This window comes from Mercenaria mercenaria, chromosome 8 (genome assembly GCF_021730395.1).
Source record: "Mercenaria mercenaria strain notata chromosome 8, MADL_Memer_1, whole genome shotgun sequence".
NCBI lineage: Eukaryota > Metazoa > Mollusca > Bivalvia > Venerida > Veneridae > Mercenaria > Mercenaria mercenaria.
The window spans coordinates 36981731-37004827 of NC_069368.1; the positions used below are offsets into that span (position 1 = coordinate 36981731).

At 36.3% G+C, this 23097-nt stretch overlaps 1 protein-coding gene across 4 annotated transcripts in view; it reads left to right on the forward strand.

The window, feature by feature from the left end:
• LOC123566574 (protein FAM227B-like) overlaps positions 1-23097 on the forward strand; it is a 44145-nt gene that overhangs the window by 16519 nt on the left and 4529 nt on the right. Inside the window, exons 8-11 of one of the 4 annotated variants that reach the window (XM_053549729.1) lie at positions 2241-2437; positions 6812-7044; positions 10870-11020; positions 12710-12724. In XM_053549729.1, coding sequence (XP_053405704.1) covers positions 2241-2437; positions 6812-7044; positions 10870-11020; positions 12710-12724 — 596 coding nt within the window. Of the gene's footprint in view, positions 1-2240; positions 2438-6811; positions 7045-10869; positions 11021-12709; positions 12725-13758; positions 13781-18463; positions 18485-23097 lie in introns of all 4 variants that reach the window. The other 3 variants (XM_053549732.1, XM_053549728.1, XM_053549731.1) reach the window with 3 other exon arrangements.

Here is a 23097-nt window from a genome sequence, read left to right on the forward strand (position 1 = left end):
TGAAATTGTCAGGTAGTTCTGCCATCAATTATGGGTTTTAATGCGTAAAATTTGGCACAATGGTAGATTTTACTATATATTAACTGATTAGAAAGTGCTGCTGCCGATTTCTTTTAAAATGTACAAACGCGAGCGTGTCTGGCACGATTATTGGTATGATTTCCCTACGGAGTACACTTCAGCGCACCCGTCCAAATCCAGTATATAAACCGAGAGCGCTGAAGATCTTAAGCTAATGAGAATGCAGTTGTAATATAAATGTGTATACTATGTTCACATTGTAAACTTTTACATCTGCAGTACAGAAAGAAACTTGTAAACCAGCTGCAATCAATTAATAATTTGGAACCCCACTAGGTGCTACGTTTTCTGTATTTTAATATGGTTTTTGTCATAATTTTAAGTTTTTTTTCAAATGCATTTGTTTTAATCAAGGTGTATACAAAGCTGATTACTTGAAAACCCAATGCCATTTGTTTGTGGTCAGACAGGTTGTTGGCATTTGACTCATGTCTTTGAAATATTTTTAGTTTTGAATTAAATTTTGATACGAAATGTGACCAGTATAGGAAGATTATAATGGGACCAAGGTTTGGATTGCATATGTGGTGAGTGGGGTTAAAGTCAAAATCAGTGTTAATATAGAGAAACAATGCTCAGTAACTTAAATTCCATGAAGGGAGCCACTGAAAATTCGCCTCTTTGGAGCTTATATTAATACCATGGTTTGATTGTACATGGGGCAAGATTTACAGATCTTGGGTTTGAGGGGTCAGTCCTCAGGCAAGGCATATATTCTCCATGACAAATTGATAGGAAGTATTGTATCTGAATTCAATAGTCCTCTGCCTGATTTTTATGGAGAAAAAGGCAGATTCAACCATTATACGTCCAAAATAATGTTAAAAATTGGGACTTAACCCAAAACAAAAACCAGAAACTGGGTGTAAGCAAATGGCAGCCAAATTGGTCAGAGTTACTTAAAAAAAACAACAGATTCTGCACAATAATGTAAAAGTACATATTTCGCTGGGTCAGAATTTCGCGAATTTGAAATTAAGGGTATGTTCACGAGGTTTAATATTCGCAAAATTGTAAAAATGGTATCATACTTGAATTAGAATTAATATGCTAATAGTGAATATTCATACGAGGATTAATTTTCCAGAGATGTAGGGCCTCGCGAATATAGCGAAAATTAAACCCTCACAAAAATTTCTGCTTTTACAGTAACTCAAATTTTGATAAAGGGGAACAATTAAAACTAGGTCACTTGTATTACTGCAGTGCACTTGAGAAAGTTATCAGCTGAGGTGACATAAGCTACAGGCCTTGAAATATTACATTCTTTAACTGTCATAATGGCAAGGGAAACAACCTTTTTCTACCCTCACATGTGTTGTATCACCATATTCATGAATTATTTGTCTATGTTTTTTTTTTCAATTACATTTGCACTTGTATATTCTTGAGAATTTAATCTATTGATAAGAGGAACATGGATGCTTCTTGAACAAAACAGGTGCTTACAGTTTATTCTAATTATTTTTAGTGTTTGATATAAAATACCAAAGATGTTGAGATAATTAATGTAGATAAAGAACTGATTTTATGCAGAGTTTTTTGTACCCTCTGTATTGTTCGGTAATTTCAATCAAGACTTTGACAATACCTTACAAATCAGTGTAAACCTGACAAAAGTTTCAGTGTGGATGGTGCTTGGTATCCTCATAGTACACTGTACCATTGTTGGATTGCACATTGGGTCGTGGTCAAGTTTTTTGTTACTAAAAGCAGGGAAAAAAGACTTGGCCAGTCGGGTCAAAGTCAGAGTCAGTGTCACTTAATATAGAGAAACAGTATCCTCTCAGTAACTCAAATTCATATAAAAAGAATCAATGAGACTTCGACAATAGATTGCTTATAGTAAGACAAAGGCCATAATTGCATTTGGGCCATTGGGGTCAAGGTCATTGTCACTAAATACAGAAAAAAACATGTTTGCTTAATTACTCAAACTATATTAAAACATGACTGAAAATGAGTCATTTAGAATGTTTTTTATCTTGGAAAACCAGTTTTTTATGTATTTCCTTGTCTTATTTTACTGATATGTATTACTGAAATTTTTTGATAAATCACAAAATTTAAATTCTTAAAGGTAATTGCATGGAATTTACATTGCTGAAGTGGTAATGTTATCTGTTTGCTGGCTTGCCAATGTTACTTTCTAATTGCAGTGGATTACTCTCTTGACGTTGATACCTTTGCAAAGATGGTGGATCGTCTAGGTACCGACCAAGTATCATACGGAGTTACTCCCCCTGGAATGACCCGAGACTTGACTAGGATGACGTATGCATCATCACAAGTCCCAACAACAATAACACAGTCAAGGCTAGCAACAGCAGGAACAGAACATCGGAAACGGGAGGAGGTTAACAAGAACATAAATTATTTTTGTATTTATGCTACACAGATTATTATGTCTCCCACACCACTGTGGTGGGAGATATATTGATTTACTCCTCTGTGTGTGTGTGTGTGTCCGTTTGTCTGTTGGTCTGTGCTTGTCCGTGCTCTTAAGTCGGAACAGTTCTCATTCGATCTTCACCAAACTTGAACAAAATATGTTTGCCAATAAGTCCTCGGCAAAATTCGATAACTAGCCAAATTGGCCGAAGCACTTTGGAATTATGGCCCTTAAATTATCGATACACAGATGCCAGTATCCACACCCTAAGTCATTGGTGCATGGTTGATGCCTTTATCTGCACTCTAAGGCATTGGTACGTGGTTGATACATAATTATTCAGATGATTAGGCAGTTGTAGGAGACATGCGCTTTTCTAAAAAGCAGCTCTAGTTTTTTAAGTCATGCATAACTTGCAAATATATCTAGTTTTTAGCTCACCTGAGCAATGCTCATGGTGAGCTATTGTGATCACGCTGTTTCCAGCGTGCATCAGTTCATCTGAATGGATTTTGATGAAACTTGGCATGGATGTTCCTTGGATGGTCCTCTACCAAAGTTATTAAAACGGTTCCGCTTGGTTGCACATAGCCAGAGCTAAAAATAGAAAAATCTTCAAAGGACATCTCCTAAACCGACGGTTTGATTTTAAAATAATTTCACACAAATGGTCCTTATGTCACCCACTACCAAGATTGTTCAAATTATACCGATTCGTCAAAAAACCTGGCCACCAGGGGGCGTGGTCACTTTTCTCTGCTTGCCCAATTTTTAGCTCACCTGAGCAATGCTCATGGTGAGCTATTGTGATCACGCTGTGTCCAGCGTCCGTCGTGCATGTGTGCATCCATCCATCGTCAGCAATTGTGTCTAAAAGACATCTCCTCCATAACCACTGAATGGATTTTGATGAAACTTGGCATGGATGTTCCTTGGATGGTCTTCTACCAAAATTATTCAAATGGTTCCACTTGATTGCACATAGGGGCCGCCAGAGCTAAAGATAGAAAAGTCTTCAAACGACATCTCCACCTAAACCGATGGTCTGATTTTGAAATAATTTCACACAAATGTCCTTATGTCACCCTCTACCAGTATTTTTATGCCCCCGAAGGGAGGCATATTAGTTTTCAACTGTATGTCCGTCCGTTCGTTCGTTCGTTCGTTCGTCACAACGTTAACTTTTTGCATGAAGGCACTTTACTCGGGAACCACTCTACCCAGGACCTTCAAACTTCACATGCTGATAGTACTTATTGAGTACACAACCCCTACTGACATTGGGGTCACCAGGTCAAAGGTCAAGGTCACAGGGGCCAACGTTAACTTTTTGCATGAAGGCACTTTACTCGCGAACCACTGCATCCAGGACCTTCAAACTTCACATGCTGATAGTACTTATTGAGTACACCACCTCTATTGACTTTCGGGTCACCAGGTCAAAGGTCAAGGTCACAGAGGCCAACGTTAACTTTTTGCATGAAAGCACTTTACTCGCGAACCACTGCACCCAGGACCTTCAAACTTCACATGCCGTTAGTACTTATTGAGTATACCACCCCTACTGACTTTGGGGTCACCAGGTCAAAGGTCAGGGTCACAGAAGCCAACGTTAACTTTTTGCATGAAGGCACTTTACTCGCGAACCACTGCATCCAGGACCTTCAAACTTCAAATGCTGATAGTACTTATTGAGTACACCACCTCTATTGACTTGGGGTCACCAGGTCAAAGGTCAAGGTCACAGAGGCCAACGTTAACTTTTTGCATGAAAGCACTTTACTCGCGAACCACTGCACCCAGGACCTTCAAACTTCACATGCCGTTAGTACTTATTGAGTATACCACCCCTACTGACTTTGGGGTCACCAGGTCAAAGGTCAAGGTCACAGAAGCCAACGTTAACTTTTTGCATGAAGGCACTTTACTCGCGAACCACTGCACCCAGGACCTTCAAACTTCACATGCTGATAGTACTTATTGAGTGCACCACCCCTATTGTCTTTGGGGTCAAAGGTCAAGGTCACAGGGGCCAACGTTAACTTTTTGCATAAAGGCACATTACTTGCAAACCACTGCATCCAGGACCTTCAAACTTCACATGCTGATAGTACTTATTGAGTACACTACCTCTACTGACTTTGGGGTCACCAGGTTAAAGGTCAAGGTCACAGGGGCTAACGTTAACTTTTTGCATGAAGGCACTTTACTCGCAAACCACTGCACCAAGGACCTTCTAACTTCACATGCTGATAGTACTTATTGAGTACACCACCCCTACTGACTTTGGGGTCACCAGGTCAAAGGTCACGGTCACAGGGGCCAACGTTAACTTTTTGCATGAAGGCACTTTACTCGCGAACCACTTCACCCAGGACCTTCAGACTTCACATTCTGATAGTACTTATTGAGTACACCACCCCTACTGACTTTGGGGTCACCAGGTCAAAGGTAAAGGTGCTGCGGGGCCATTTGTCACCATTAGTGACAGCTCTTGTTCAAATTATTTTGACTCGTCAAAAAACATGGCCGCCTTAGGGAGTGGTCACTTTTCCCTATATGTATATAGTGGAAACTTAAAAATTCTTCTTGTGTGAAACTGCTGGCCTGATTTTAAAATAATTTTACACAAATGGTTCTTGTGTGACCCTCTACCAAGATTGTTCAAATTATTCCGATTTGTCAAAAAACATGACTGCCGGGTCACTTTTCCCTTTATGTATATAGTAGAAACTTAGAAAATCTTCTTGTATAAAAACTGTTAGCCAGATTTTAAAATAATTTCACACAAATGGTTCTTGTGTGACCCTCTACCAAGATTGTTCAGATTATTCGGATTTGTCAAAAAACATGACTGCCGGGTCACTTTTCCCTTTATGTGTATAGAAGAAACTTAGAAAATCTTCTTGTATAAAAACTGTTAGCCTGATTTTAAAATAATTTCACACAAATGGTTCTTGTGTGACCCTCTACCAAGATTGTTCAAATTATTCTGATTTGCCAAAAAACATGACTGCCGGGTCACTTTTCCCTTTATGTATATAGTAGAAACTTAGAAAATCTTCTTGTATAAAAACTGTTAGCCTGATTTTAAAATAATTTAACACAAATTGTCCTTGTGTGACCTTCTACAAATACTGTTCAAATTTTTTTGATTTGTCAAAAAACGTGGCCGCCAGAGGGCATGGTCACTTTTCATCTACAATTTCTTTAAACAACATCTCCTCCAAAACTACTGAATGTATTTTGATAAAACTTTACACAAATGATCTCTGGGTAGCCCTCTTTCAAAGTTGCTAAATGGTTCCGGTCCATTGAACATATGGGTCTGTTTGGTTAAAAATAGGTTTTCAGCTATCAAACTTTAAAAATCCTTTTCTCTAGAGCTTAGATATTTGGCATGTGATATAAGGGTTTGACTTTTGACTTTCTACCATAATTGTCCAAATTATTGCCCTAAGGTCAATAAAATGGCCATGCCAGTGTCTGACATGTACTTACTATAGGCTTATATATAAGAAACTTTGAAAATCTTCTTCTCTGAATCAATAGTAGCTAGAGCCTTGATATTTACCCTGTGATATCAGATTTGTAATGTCTACCGTAATTATTCAAATTATTGCCCTAGGTTCAAAAATGTGTGTGACATGTATATAATGTAGGCTAACATAGAAGAAACCTAACTCTATACTTATACAAACACACTTGAAGCCTTGTACACAGGTGAGCACTTTAGGGTCAATGACCCTCTTGTCTAATATTAGCTAGACAGGCAAAATATAAGATTACCAGTCCAGATGTCACAAATTCATTCATCAGTCCATTTTACTGGTGACAGTTTGATGAAAGACAATGCATCCAAAATCAGAATCTGTTTTATTCATTTACTAGGTAAAATTTCATTTTCCTGATGACATTGCAGTGCAAGTAATAAGTACAGGAGCATTGTTTACTTATCAACTGACATAATTATACTGATATTAAAAGAAGATACATATATTTTTTTGACCTCATGCATCTTTTGTGTTTAAGATATATAATTGTTATTATTACACCACATGCACATGTACACGCTCAGAAGTGCTTTGCAGAATATACATTGCAAAAATACAATTTATAAAAAATTCAAAACATACAAAAAAATGTTGGCAGCTTTGAAGTTACTTGGAGAAAATGTATACATTTCAGTATCTGAATGAAAAATGATGAAATGCATATGGTAAAGCAAGTCAGTAACGCTGAACGTTTGATGATGCAGATACATAAAACAAGACTGGTCATTTCAACCCACTTGAATGTATAGAAAGTTGTTTAAAAAAAAAAAAAATTATTTTTCAGTCACATCAGATCGGGCCTGGACCTACATATGAACGTGTTAAGTTCAACACACAAGGGCGAAGTCCATTGATTTCTCATTATCTCCACCTGCGTAAATTGAAGGATCTCCATCAGCCTGGCAAGAAAGTAAGACGTACCGAGATTGTGAAACTGCCATCACCAGGTCCAACATACAAACAGTTGATACAAAACACTCTAGCTATGACAGATGCTCTAAGTAGAGAATATCAGAAGTAAGTCTGTTTTCCCAAATTTTGACAATACATCAATTTAAATAAAATGTTAAACTTGATGTGTGTCTATATGACACAGGTGCAGCCCTCCTGTACCCCCACTCCTGTCACTGTACATGGTTTCATGACACTAGGTTAAATAGTTTTTGATATAATATGCAATGCTAACTTTTAAGGACTTTATGTATATTTTTCATTAAGTGAAGGACCATAACTCTGGTCAGGTTAAGTACAATTCCAAACAGAACACCAGATGCTCAACTTCACTTGCTATGTAACAATCCCCTAATGTTTTACGACTCCAAGTCAAATACCTTTTGAGATACATGCGACACAAACTTGTATGCCCTTAATATGCATATTTTTGACAGTCAAGCAGGGGTGTGGAAATCTGAATATTTTTCACTTGTCCACGGACAAACGAGACTTAAAAATCTACTTGTCCACAGTCAAAACTTACTTGCCCGGATTTTCAACATTTTAGCATGCAAATAATTATTTTGGACAATAATCTACAAGTAGTAACAAAAACAAACATAATAAAGTGTAATACTGTAGCTGAAAATAAGCTTCCGACACTTAAGCTTGTATTCGTGCACAAGGCCATCGAACATTCAACAGAAATACCTAAAAGACTGCTTATCATGCCATGTGAAACCATGTGAGAAAGCATAACACTTTCTGACTGTTAGAAAATAAAACAACATGAAACTTCCTGACTCGTATTAGCTAGCTCTTTATGCTTTGACTGTTGACTTCCATTTTTGTTTGCAGACGAAGTTTTAACAACAAATTTATCCAAAACTTTGTGATAATTATCCCCCGCCGATGAAATTGGGAGGGGGGTATTGAAATGGCGTTGTCCGTCCGTCAGTCCGTCAGTCAGTCCGTCCGTCCGTCCGCAGCCATTTCTCAGTAACTACTTGGTAGAATTTCATGAAACTTGAAATAAACATGAACCAACATACTGCGATGATGCCCGTCAAGTTTTTTTTTTGATTGGTCAATTTCCCTCAGAGTTATTGCCCTTGATTTAATAAAAAATGTCTGTCTGCAGCCATTTCTCAGTAACTAACAGGTAGAATTTCATCAAATTTGAAATAGACATGAACCAAGATACTGCGCTGATGCCCGTCAAGTTTTTTTTTTTTGATAGGTCAATTTCCCTCAGAGTTATTGCCCTTGATTTAATGAAAAATGTCCGTCTGCAGCTCAGTAACTAGCAGGTAGAATTTCATCAAACTTGAAATAGACATGAACCAAGATACTGCGACGATGCCCTTCAAGTTTTTTTTCGATTGGTCAATTTTCCATTTAGTTATTGCCCTTTAATTGTTTAAAAATCCACAGATCTGTACATAACAAACCAACCAATTGGAAGAATTTCATTAAACTTCTTCCATTCTTTTCCATGCACATTTATTATAAACATGTGATGTTGTGTACCTACACCTGGTCACCACCTTACATTGGTCACCCCCCTCCCCCCCATTTTTTTTTTTTTTTTTTTTTTTTTTCATTTTTCGTTTTCTACCAATATTTATAATCAACATGTAAACTGTTGTATCCTCACCCCCCCCCCCCCCCCCCACCCAAACAAACATTTCATTTTCTTTTAATTTGATTTGACTAATGAAATTATTTGCTTCTTGGTAACATTCTTAACTTTTTGCAGGATATATTTTTTTGCCGTTCCTCAACTCTGACCCTTTCGGCGGGGGATTCCAATTCATCGAATTTGCTTGTTGTTTACGTTTCCGGTTTCTATTCGCCGAGTTACCGTGTGCAAAATCACGCGAAATTGTGACAGGGAACCAATCAGAAAGCAGTAAAAGAGCTGCTAAATTTAGACACAGTATTTGTTTACCCAAAACTGGAGAAATCGAGAGGCCCTCGGCGGAAGAAACATCCGCTTCATACGCCAAATTCTTTCATAAACTCCGTAAACTTGAAGCACTGTTCAGCCTTTCTAAATTTTTCTTTCCTTTTTTCATTTCAAACCAGAAAATTTGTGCTTGTCCACGGACAAACGGAATGCGAAAACTCACTTGTCCGCCGTCAAAAAGTCCCGAGTCGGACAAGTCGGACAAGTCGGACATAGGAATTCCACACCCCTGTCAAGGGCCATAAATCTGGTCTGATTGACAAAAACCTGGAACAGAATCCCAGATGCACAACTTCACATGCTCTATAATTATGTCTCCCCAAATTTGGGGAGACATATAATTGTTTTTGCCTTTGCCGTCCGTCAGTCCGTCCGCATTAAGCTTGTCCGGCTTTCACATGTCAAACTGTTGGCCGGATTTTGACAAAACTTTACAGGAGTGATCAGTACCAAGCCTAGTTGTGCATGCCTCTGCGATATATGACCGTTTTGTGTCGATTCGCCGTAAAACCCAACTCGCTCACTAGTTGTGCATGTTGCCGGCACATTCCACTTCGCTGCACAAAATGGCCACCAGAGCTAAAAGATAGAAAAATTTTGTCCGGCTTTCACAGGTCAAACTGCTGGCTGGATTTCGATGAAACATCACAGGAGTGATCAGTACCAAGCCTAGTTGTGCATATCGCCGGCACATTCCGCTTTGCTGCATAAAATGGCCTTCAGAGCCAAAACTAGAAAAATCTTGTGCACTGCTTTCACAGGTCAAACTGCTGGCTGGATTTCGACAAAATTTCACAGGAGTGATCAGTACCAAGCCTAGTTGTGCATATTGCCGGCACATTCCACTTCGTTGCACAAAATGGCCACCAGAGCTAAAAATAAAAAAATCTTGTGCAGCTTTCACAGCTCAAACTGCTGGACAGATATCGATAAAACTTCACAAGAGTGATCAGTACCAAGCCTAGTTGTGCATATCGCGACACGTTCCGTTTCGCTGCACAAAATGGCCGCCAGAGCTATAGGTATAGATAGGGGGAGACATATGTTTTTGTGACAAAAACACCTTCAATATTCCTATTATGTTTCACGACCCTAGGTCAAATACTTATTAAGATATACACAACACAAACTTTTATGCCCTTTCATGCATATTGTTAACTTAAAGTCAAAGGTCATAACAGAGTGATATCTAACAAAACCCCATGTGCACAACTTTACATGCTGAATGATATTCCTGTAATGTTTCATAATCCTGGGTCAAATACTTTTTGAGGTACATGCGACATAAACTTGGGCCCTATTTATGTATATTTTTGACTAAGTCAGGGCCTACAACTCTGGTCTGGCAGTGTGAAATCCAATTAAAACCACAGGTTCACAACTTCCCTGGCTGAATAACAATCCTGTGAGGTTTGATGACTCTGGGTCAGATAATGACCCTTGTTGTGTTGAAGACTACTAGGTTAAAGCAAAGAAGTATAAAATACACAGAATCGCAACAGGAGATAATCTCGCATAGTCTTATATAACTGCGTTAACCGGCGTTATCTTATTTAAAAGTTACGATAAGGTCAGCATTGAATCAGGTCCAATTTTAAAACAAACACTGTTGATTTCTCAAACTTCCAATCATAAATTCATTCCTTCCCCGTGTAGAAAATAGAAACATTAAAAAAAACCATTAACATTATAAACAAATGATCTGATTGAAATTTTTTTACGACACAAACTTTTATCCTTCTGCTTTCGCTTTCATACACCGATAAAACGAGATCTCATTCAGTTCTATATGCCTTTTAACTTGCAGATGTATTTATTTTCATAGCTCTTTGGTTAAAGGTCAAGTTAATAGCAGACATAAGACTGAAGACCTGGCCAGTTTCTCTGACAGGCAATCATAGGTGGCATGATGATTTTACAGCACTTGTTTTTATTAACAGAATCTGTGATCAAACAGACCAGGAGATTTTGGAACTGGAGAAGAAACAGAGAGACACTAACAAGGAATTTAACAGCTTGACCAAAGAACTTATGTTCACTAAAAACCCTGTAGATTTAAGAATACTTAGTGATAAAATTATTGGACTCAGGGTAAGTCATGAAAGTAATGTGTAGATCTGTTGTAACTTTATAGTGTAGATGTATATGGTTATTGTAGATATTTGTTGATTATTTTTATGTTAGAAAAATATCATTAAATCATTTTCAATTAAAATAATGTTTACACTTTCAGAATACCTTATACTTTGATTAGTAAGGCAGACATTTTCTTTGATGCCTGATGTTAATCAACAGCTGGCATGGAAGTTTCCAAACTATCAAGAGAAATGCTGTTTTTATACAAATTCATACTTCTGTTGGTTTTGGCCATTATCACATTTTAGAAGTTTAACATCCAATAAGCAGTTAATATAACACAGGCATCAGCTAGATCTTTGCTCATTTTTTCAAAGCTGTTAGCTTTGTTAGCCCCATAGGTATACACTTAAACTTAGTGTTGTTGTAAGGATTGTAGAGACTTTACCTTGTAGCTTCCAATACTGTACCTGTAGATATCATTTTCTCATTTTTGGTTTCCATCTCAAACTTAATGAAGAACTTACTTTGGATGTTGCTATCAGTACCTAACTTGTAGCTTTTCATTTGTTAGTATCTCTTTTCTCTGTCTGTTCAGTCTGTAAGTTCAGAAGGTGAGATTTCCAACCTGGAGGTTGTATGCTCGACATGTATATTTGACAGTGTGTCTGAAGTCATTTGTTCTCCAGATGTGGTTCATGTTGGGAAGTTTGTGGAAGAAAATGGCACTGATGGGCACTGTCCACTACAAATAGCACAGAAATACTGAAAAAACTAGCATTAACTTAAATTCTGGCATTAACTAAAATACTGAAACTAGACAAAACAAGAACAAAGGTGATGATAGATTCCTGAAGCAGAATACATTTTAGATGATGATGCAGTGAAACTTATATCAAGTTATTCTTATAGAAAAGCAGGACAGTTTAATATACATTTTATACATAGTAGGTTTGGTTGATAAACACTAGAGAATTTTGAGATATCAAGAGGCTTAATATCTACATGTATACAAGTGTAGAAAATCCCAGTTATAGTAATAGAAACATGCTGAAAATTGCACACAAAATCAGTTAGTCACAGCATTGTTTATCTACAGGATTTAAACTGCAGACTGAGGTGTTATAAATGTACATCTTACATGTATATATAAGGGAGATATAAATTTGAGGTGTGTTTCAAATCAGGTATATATCTATGTAATATTCTTTTATAAAAAATCAAATCGAAATAGAAAACATTCAACTAGTTTCACCATTCTAACAGATTTCAGAAATGAAGTTGCTAAATAATGAATGATGTTACTGATGTTAACATTACTTACGTTGTTAATAATCTGCATCCAAATGTACACTGAATGCAGTATCGTTTGCCATTATGGATGTTCTAGTAGTAAATGCAAATGTTAAAATCAAAACAAACATTTTCCATATGCCTTAGCTGCCATCCAAAATCACCTCAAATTTGAAACTTCTGAATTTTATTTCTCCCAGTATTTATTCCTGTTTGTGATTAATTCACATTTGAATAGATTTATGTACTATATGGCTTAATTGTTTGAAGACTTGAAGGATCTAAATTTTGACTCCTCAAATGCTCATTAAAATAAAGAATCCTTCAAGTGCTTATACAGGTGTGAAATTTCACCCTCTGTTAATAAATTAACTTATCCCTATATCTACATGTAGTTATTTCTTATTGTAGAAACCCAAATCTCAGGTATTATTATTGTTCCTATCTTACAGCTGCTGTGAACCCTTCTACCAGAACTGCTATTGTAACTTTTATGACACCATCCCCATGTTTCACAACCTTCTATGCTTCAGTTTTTGGCCCTAATGCAAGTTATAGATTGTTCAGGTAGCTTCAGTGTCAAAGGTGTAAATGATTAAGTTAAGCATGCTCTTTTTCAGATTTCTTACAGACATACCGTATAACCCCGTTTAAACGCCCCCGGGGGCGATGCATTTTACGAAAAATTTGATCCAAACAATGTCAGTAACTCGTATAAACGCCCCCCTATTCATCCCAATTCATGCACTGACATATTAACCCGATACGTCATCGTACTGGGAATCTGTGTAAAGTCGCGCGCTGAGTGACGTGATCCGAGTTAAATTCGATCAATACTGTAGTGTTTATAGCCCAGATGTTTATGTGGATTTACCTGCACGTAGCATATTCAGTACTTACACACAGTAGATTTATTTGTGCCATGCCTGTTGACGTGTTTAAAAGTTTGTGTTAATGAAGTGTGGGTTTTTTTGAAATTCATTTGTATTGTTATGGAATTGTTATTATCTGGATATTATTGTGTTGGATCTAGGACCAGTTCTTGAAGGTAAGATTTTTTTATTTTCCCAAAAAAACGTGGGGGGGCGTTAATTAGAGGGGGGGGGCGTTAATACGGGGTTATACGGTATTAAGAATAAGACTTCATTTTCATGTACATTTTGTATCATTTGAAACAAACATAGTGAGGAAGAAAGTTTAAATTTAGAAAGTCAATATGGTGATAATGTTTACTTTATTGAGATATAATTTGCAGGTTTATCAGAAACCTTATTTCACAGGAATATGTTTCATGGATTTCAAGTTGAATGATGAAAGAAGTAGGAATTTTACTTGTTAAGATTCCAGTTTCTTGTTCAAGTACGAAATTGACAATAAGTAGTCCCTCACAAATATCAATGATTTAGAAATTGAAAATACAGATAAAAGGTATAAAGAACTACAAATACTATGATTTTTAGTTGCAACAGAAAGAACTTTGAGGTAATTACACTGCACATATTTTTATGCTCCTCCGGTGTTCAAAACTCGGAAGGGATATAATGTTTGAACTGTCTATCCATCCATCATTCCATCCGTCACTCAGCTGCTACCATTTTCGTCAAATGAAACTTGGTGTATCTTCAGCATTAAGTTGACATGCGTGCATTATCAGGACTTTTATGCCTGATCATTAGTTTTTGAGTTATGCCCCATGATTTATAGATTTAACAGTATTACAGCTACATCTGAACCTTGTGTACTTAACTCCTTCATTTTTCATTCAGTTTAAATGATACTTGGTGTGCATCTTCAACATGAAATGGACATGCCCATATTGACAGGACTTTTATATCTGATTATCATAATTGAGTTACGCTGTTTGTTTAGACTTAACAATATTACAAGTTCATCTGAACTCCTACAGGTCTGATACAAAATTGACCAGTCGCCAAATGTCCTATCACTGCCTCTTGGGTCACTTGGTCTGGAAATGCTAATTAAAGCTTTGACAGACAAGCTTTACAATGACAGATATGATAATTCTGAATTATCTTCCCTTAAATGTTGGGAAATATTTCTTTCATTACAAAATATAGTTGTGACTAATAAGTTTGCTAATGACTTGTATATCAACTCTATAAAATGTGTTTGGGTTTTGCCCGAGTGCTGGTGCAACTACTTTTGTCTGAAGGTGTTATAAAGAGCATTTATGTCTAGCCCGCTTGCTGTGAGCTCGACTTAGTCGCCACTTTTGATGGTTCGGTGTATGTGCGTGCGTCCGTCCGATTTTGTCCGGACTATAACTTTGACATGCATGGACCAATCTTGTTTATATTTAGCATGAATGTTTACATCAATGTGAAGGCATGTCATGCGCAAACCCCATGTTCCTATCTCAAAGGTCAAGGTCACAGTTGGAGGACAAAGGACAAATTGAAGTTTGTCCGGAGCATTTCGAAAGATCTTCTTCATGCATGGTGGGATTTTGATGTAACTTGGCATGAATGTTCACCATTATGAGACAGAGTGTCTTGCACAAGAACAAGGTCCCTAGGTCTAAGGTCAAGGTCACACTTGACAGTTGGCGGGCTCGACATTCTGCCCGTGGGCATACTTGTCTAATAATAACCTGCTCAAAATTGTTTCTTATTTAAAGCAAAATATACATACTGAACATACTGAACACATTAACATGCAGATTAATTATATATTTTTCCCCTTTTATTTATGTTTTGTGAAATTTTCGGTATCATTTATTGATCTTCATTTTGAAATTACATGTTGTTTTTTTTTAGCTCACCTGTCACATAGTGACAAGGTGAGCTTTTGTGATCACGCAGCTTCCGTCGTCCGTCCGTCAGTCCGTGCGTGCGTGCGTCCGTAAACTTTTGCTTGTGACCACTCTAGAGGTCACATTTTTTGTGGGATCTTTATGAAAGTTGGTCAGAATGTTCATCTTGATGATATCTAGGTCAAGTTCGAAACTGGGTCACGTGCCTTCAAAAACTAGGTCAGTAGGTCTAAAAATAGAAAAACCTTGTGACCTCTCTAGAGGCCATATATTTCAAAAGATCTTCATGAAAATTGGTCAGAATGTTCAACTTGATGATATCTAGGTCAAGTTCGAAACTGGGTAACGTGCCATCAAAAACTAGGTCAGTAGGTCTAAAAATAGAAAAACCTTGTGACCTCTCTAGAGGCCATATATTTCACAAGATCTTCATGAAAATTGGTCAGAACGTTCATCTTGACGATATCTAGGTCAAGTTTGAAACTGGGTCACGTGCCATCAAAAACTAGGTCAGTAGGTCAAATAATAGAAAAACCTTGTGACCTCTCTAAAGGCCACATTTTTCATGGGATCTTTATGAAAGTTGGTCTGAATGTTTATCTTGATGATATCTAGGTCAAGTTCGAAACTGGGTCACGTGCGGTCAAAAACTAGGTCAGCAGGTCTACAAATAGAAAAACCTTGTGACCTCTCTAGTGGCCATATATTTCATGAGATCTTCATGAAAATTGGTCAGAATGTTCACCTTGATGATTTCTAGGTCAAGTTCGAAAGTGGATAACATGCCATCAAAAACTAGGTCAGTAGGTCAAATAATAGAAAAACCTTGTGACCTCTCTAGAGGCCATATTTTTCATGGGATCTGTATGAAAGTTGGTCTGAATGTTCATCTTGATGATATCTAGGTCAATTTCGAAAGTGGGTCACGTGGCATCAAAAACTAGGTCAGTAGGTCAAACAATAGAAAAACCTTGTGACCTGTCTAGAGGTCATATTTTTCATGGGATCTGTATGAAAGTTGGTCTGAATGTTCATCTTGATGATATCTAGGTCAAGTTCGAAACAGGGTCATGTGCGGTCAAAAACTAGGTCAGTAGGTCTAAAAATAGAAAAACCTTGTGACCTCTCTAGAGGCCATACTTGTGAATGGATCTCCATAAAAATTGGTCAGAATGTTCACCTTGATGATATCTAGGTCAAGTTTGAAACTTGGTCACGTGCCTTAAAAAACTAGGTCAGTAGGTCAAATAATAAAAAAACCTTGTGACCTCTCTAGAGGCCATACTTTTCATGGGATCTGTATGAAAATTGGTCTGAATATTCATCTTAATGATATCTAGATCAAGTTTGAAACTGGGTCAACTGCGGTCAAAAACTAGGTCAGTAGGTCTAAAATTATTAAAATCTTTTGACCTCTCTAGAGGCCATATTTTTCAATGGATCTTCATGAAAATTGATCTGAATGTTCACCTTGATGATATCTAGGTCAGTTTCGAAACTGGGTCACGTGCGGTCAAAAACTAGGCCAGTAGGTATAAAAATAGAAAAACCTTGTGACCTCTCTAGAGGCCATATTTTTCATGAGATCATCATGAAAATTAGTGAGAATGTTCACCTTGATGATATCTAGGTAAAATTCAAAAGAGGGTCACGTACCTTCGAAAACTAGGTCAATAGGTCAAATAATAGAAAAATTTTGTGACCTCTCTAGAGACCATATTTTTCAATGGATCTTCATGAAAATTGGTCAGAATTTTTATCTTGATAATATTTAGGTCAAGTTCAAAACTGGGTCACATGAGCTCAAAAACTAGGTCACTATGTCAAATAATAGAAAAAACGATGTCATACTCAAAACTGGGTCATGTGGGAAGAGGTGAGCGATTCAGGACCATCATGGTCCTCTTGTTTAATTTTTTATTGAGGCCCCAATCAAGGAATGACCCCATTTCCCCTGTTGAAATTACGTATGTTCGTATTCATTTTGTTTATAAATGATTCCTCTTTTGTGGTAATTAAACTGTAAGCTTCAATGTGAGATTTATAATTCCAACATCATAGTCACTTATTTTTGATGAAATTTCTAAATTTAGTTTTAGGGGGTTGGTATTGGCATACGACCAGTCAGCAGTATTTCACTGAGAGCATGATAGGCACAGCTCCAGTACCCAGTTTTGGGGTTCTGCGCGATTTCATTTTCTTTTTTGATTATTCAACATTTGAAAATTTGTAAGGTATTTACTATTTAAAATAAAAAATGTGTTTAAATGAAGCCAGCACTTAAAGCTTACTTTTATATGCCTGTGTGAAAAATGGGATGTATATTATATTTTATAACTTTACATGCAGTTGTAGAAGGGGGTTGGGGGAGTGGGGTTGGTGTGGCAATTATCACAACGTGAAATTTTATCGGTGCTGAATTGAAGGTCATTTCCGGGTTATTGTCCTTTTTGTAGAAAATTGACAGAATTCGTCATGAGTAAAAGAAATAAATCCGACAAATGTGATTTTGTAGTCCTTGAAACTTGGGGAAAAAACCTTAAAAAGTACTTGAATTTTGTTTTGAAAGTTCTGTATGAACCATGAAAAGTTTGCAGTTCTCTAGAGGCTAAAGTTTTTTCAGTTAAGGGTAAGGAATATTTTTGCACTGTGAGCTCTAGCTAAATTTCAACCATCTTAAAATAAAATGCAGTGTTTTTAACTAGATTTTTAGGACAGCAGCTTATGTATCAGCTAGCTGTTAAAGGAAAATTACGGCATTACATGTGTGATCTTACTGGATCATAGATATGTTTGATTGACAGATGGCGACTGGTCAATACAAATGAAACTGGATATATTTATGTGCATATTATCTGGACTCCCTTGTCTTGTTATTTTTGAGTTTTGTCCCTTTTTGACTAAGCAAAAATACAAACGCTATTGTATATGTACGTTGTTCATTTAACTTCGGTCCACATGAAATGAAACTTGGTATGCAAGAATTTCATGTCAGATTATTTTTCCTGGAGTTAAAGCCCTGTTGTGGACTTGATTTATTATTCTGTCAAGCGATTCAGGGGGCATGTGTCATATCTTGTTGACATCACTCTTGTTTTTCTTAAATCTTGTGGGGAATGTTGAATTTGTGCAACAGAATATTTAGTTTGTAATTAAAAATGTTTCTAGAACATGATAAAAGAAGGAAGACTTATGAGTTGTTATCAAAGGGAGATAAAACAGTTAGTTCTGATTTCAAATTATTACAGTATATTAATTCCCTTCTAAAAGCTACTAAAGGCAATAACACTGCATTTTCCACCAAGTACATTGAGGCAAAATCACAGCTTCTTTAATGTTTATGTTTGTATTCTATTCAAATGCACATGAATTGTGTTGCTTTTTACCTACAGCACAAGATGATCACCCCATTGGTAAAGTCTGTCAGTCTGTCTATCTGTCTGTCTGTATTTGTTCTATATACTGCTATTTACATGATGAAAATGTAGAAATTTTGAATTTAAATTATTTTCATATGAAAAGGTATTGTTTAGGTGCAATAGCTATAGTGTAAGATGTTATCTGATGATGCAAGTATGTGATATCACTGTTATCTGACGATGCAAGTATGTGATATCACTGTTTTCTGACAATGCATGTATGTGATATCACTGTTTTCTGACAACAGCCGGCTGTTATCTGACAGAAGTGTAAAGAATGTGAAAATAAAAGCCAGTTGTAACAATTAAGAAATGATGAATATTAGAAGGGCAGATATGCTTTAACATTAGTTTCTCAATAAAAGATATAATTATGGTTACCAAAGGCAGTATTTAGTATTTGAATTGTCAATAATTGTCTCTTTGCTTGTTAAGAGCATAACTTAAAATATATGCAAAGTATCAACTTCAAAATTATTTAGGTAAGTGGCAACAAGGCATGCAGAGCTTTAGAATCATGACTCTAGAATCAGTAATGTCTGATTTATTTCCATGGTATACATTTTTACTTGTCTCCAGCCTTTTTCGAAGGAAAAATGGGGGACATAGAAATGTGCTGCATCCTTCTGCCATCCATCCATCACAGCTTGTGTCCAGTCCATAACTCTGCCATCTATGAAGGGATTTAGAGATAACTTTGCTCAACTAAAATGCTCCAAATAAGAGAATATATGTCGTACACAAGACCCAGACCCCGAGCTCCACACAAGACCCAGACCCCAAGCTCCAAGGTTAATATCATACCTGGAGGTCAAAGGTTAGAAGGGTTTGTTTTGTGTCAGGTCCATAACTCTGCCATCCATGATGGGATTTTGCATAACTTGGCACAGATGTTCCCCATAATGAAACTACATGTCACACATTAGACCCAGATCCCTAGTTCCAAGGTCAATGTCACACTTGGAAGTCAAATGTTAGCAGAGTCTTTTTTGTGTCAGGGTTCATTCTTCAAATGATTTTGAAATTACCGTATTTTGGTGTGTATAGGTCGCGGTAAAGTATAGTCCGCATCTAATTTTTGCTCTGGAAATGGTCGGAAAATTTAAGTTCTAGCGTATAAGTCGCAGTTAAGTTTCGGATTTTTTCCCCAGCAATATTTAATATTTACCGGCAAAAAAGTTATGGCGGCGGCCATATTGATGCCGCGGACTGAATTATTATCAGAACCTGATTGGTGGAAATCGGACAGTGTTATTTTCGATCCCAACCGTTTCGTACTAACAGTAGTATCGGTAACAGACTACATCAAAGAAAAGCGGCTTTTTGACACTAATTGGCAGCAGACGGTTTGCGTTTACATTCTGTAATTATGCAAGTTTAAATGTGAATTGTTTGCATAGCAATTATAACGTCTTTCCGCGTCATGTTATTAACCGCGTTCTTTTGATTCTGAGATTAACAAAATATCTCTTTTTGGATTTTTTTTCTTTTATTTAAAAATCAAAAGTAAAAAATTATCTTTTAAGTTTTTTAATACGCTAAGAATTAGTATAAACAATGTTTGAAATGGATGACGGATCTGTCCGGACTTTATCCAACCCGGAGTACATGTCCATGGCGTCCAGTAAAACGAAAGTAGAAACAAACGTAATTGAAATTGCAAAAACATCTTTGAATTAAAGTAATTCGTAATTTTAATAGTCTGTATGGGTTATTTACGATATATATTATTGAAAGTAACCGCTATTGGTTGAAAGGCCGCCGATATTGATATTTTTTATCTATTTTGTTCGTTCGTAACAGATGCACGTAATTTTGCGAGAGCTACGGTCAGAAAATTGGCCCGAAAAAAAAACTCTGCTGGCAATGTTCTTTTGTATAGGTCGCAGGAACTTTTTCAGGCAGAAAAATGGGTAGAAAAAGTGCGACCTATACACACCAAAATACGGTACTTGGCACAAATTTCCCAATGAATAAATGAGATGACATGTAGGTCAAGGATACACCTGGAGGTCAAAGGTTAATAGGGTATGTTTCATGTCCTGTCTATAACTTGACCATTCATTAAGGGATTTCAAAATCACTTGGCACAAAATTTAATGTTCCCAATAATGAGATGATATGTCTGATACAAGACCCAGGCCCCTTTCTTAAAGGCCAGGGTTGCACTTAGGGGTAAAAAGAAGGTCAGTTTTTTTGTTTGGTCATTAACTTTACTTTGCATGGATTGATATTCAAGTAACTTAGCAATTTAACAGTCACCATAACAAACTGATTTGTGGCATGTAAGATCCAGACCTATTCCTCAATTTCAAAGTCACACTTGGAGACAAAAAAGATTTTTGTTGTTTGTTGTTGTTTTTGGTCTGCTTGCATGGTAACTTTTTTGTGCATATTTCATAATTTGTATATTTACATAACTTGGCATAAATATTCACCATAACAAGACAGTGTGTTGTGTGCAATACACGAACCCCTGTCTCAAAGGTCAAGGTCACAGGCATCCAAGTTAACTTTCTTTTTTTTGTTGGTAAAATAAATTACTTCCCTTTTATATGATAAAGTACAATTTGAGTTTTTCTTTTTTCAGCTTCCCCACTAATTTAAAAATGAAGTTCGGTGTTATATATTTAATAGATATAATCATGATTGATAAACATTTTTCTTACTTTGAATAAGATGCTGTATCATCTGACAATCCCTTGCTGGAGACATTGGTAACTCTTGCAATTTCTTGTCCAGCTGTTTTATTATAGATAATTCCACCAGGATAGACAATAAACCCAAGCATGCATGGCATATGCCATTTAACAGTGACAGCTTTAGTTCTAGTTATGCAAAAAAAAATTTTTGTTTGTTTTATTTAAGGCAAGGATGAATTGGGATGACAGGGGTAGAATGTTCAGTCATATAAAATGAGATTGTGCCATCTGTAAATAGCAGTTAGTGTCTTGTGTGTTTTGTATAGATGTAACAATATAGAACTTGAAAATAATTTTATAGATTTTTTGTAAATAAAACTTTATGTCAACTCTTTGAAGGATCTGTTAGTTTCATTCATTCATTCATTCATTCTGCCGACTGGACCTCAACACATGGAAGATCTGCTGACTGGACCTCAAAACATGGAAGAAGTCTCATGTTAGGCCCTCGGTGAACCAAATAAACAAATGGAGAATTTAGTCTACAGCTTTCAAACTGCATATTATATATAGGATGATTGCCTGTGTCGGTGAGGCAATGTCAAAGATCAAGGTCCCAGTGAAAAATGTTTTCTGATCGCCCAAACATAAGGTTAATTAATATCATAGAAATATATGTTGGTGGTGAATAGATCACTTAAGGATAACAGTCTCAAAGACCAAGGTGAAAGTGGTATATAGACCGAAAATTGTTTAGAATCAACAACTGGAGAGCTGTTGGACCTACAGCGTATTTGTGACCGAAAATTACAAACCAGTTACCTCTGACAGACCATTTTTGGCACATATGTTTAATATGTAGTGCACGTTCATTCATTTTTTGCTATTAAAATCTTGAAAGTTTTATTGATTCTTTGAAAACAGATCTATTGATCTTTCTTTTGTGTATGTGACAATACTTACTTACTGTGAAATCATTTAATTTCGTGGGCATGAAATTTCGTGGTTTTGGTCAAAACGGCAAGTTCGTGGGGATATGAATTCGTGGATTTCAACTTTTGAACATAAAATGAATGGGGATTTTACCTGTTCCATGGGATTAAATTTCGTGGATTGACTAACCACGAAATCAACGAAAATTAGTCCCCCACGAATATTTATGATTTCACAGTATACAGTTAGTATTCCAAACTGCTTATCATTTCAAACAACTTCTTATGTATATTATTTATTTATATAACTGTCGGAATGATTTCTACTATTCGATTCACATAATCCTTAACTTTATGATAATGCTTTCTTTAAAATTCTTCAATAGTAATGGAGTCAAAATAAAAATTATCATTGCAAAAAGAATTTTTAGAAGATACCTTTTCTCAATCACTTGCATATTATGTAAATGTTATCATTACAACTAGTTACATATTTAACAGTGGATAGTCTTCAGCAGAGGAAGTTAATTAAAAGAAAAGTTTTTAACTCTATTTATATAATTACACAGTAAAAATTAATAATAAAACTCATTTTGTTCAGCAGACAATAATTAATTTGTAGGTCACACTGTCTTTGTAAAAAGCTCGTATAACTTCTTTTTAAGAATATTGTTGACCCTGCTTTTTACTAGAAGCTGAACTATTCAAAGAATTATAGGTACTGTTGCACTCACATGTTTTCTGCATCCTGATTTGGTTAATGTTTTGTGTGTAAACTGGTATCTAAGTAACATTTATGGGAATTGATTGACATTTCAAATACGTTTTCACTATTGTGTTCTAACATATAGTGCACAGATTACATAACTCTGTTTTGCAATTTTACATAGTTTTGCCTTTTTTTTAGCTTGACTTTTCGAAGAAAAAGTAGAACTATTGCACTCGCCCTGGTTAAAGTTTTTGATAAAGTCAAATATCTCTGTTACTATCAACGCTATTGACTTGAAACTTAAAATAGTTATTTACTATCAAA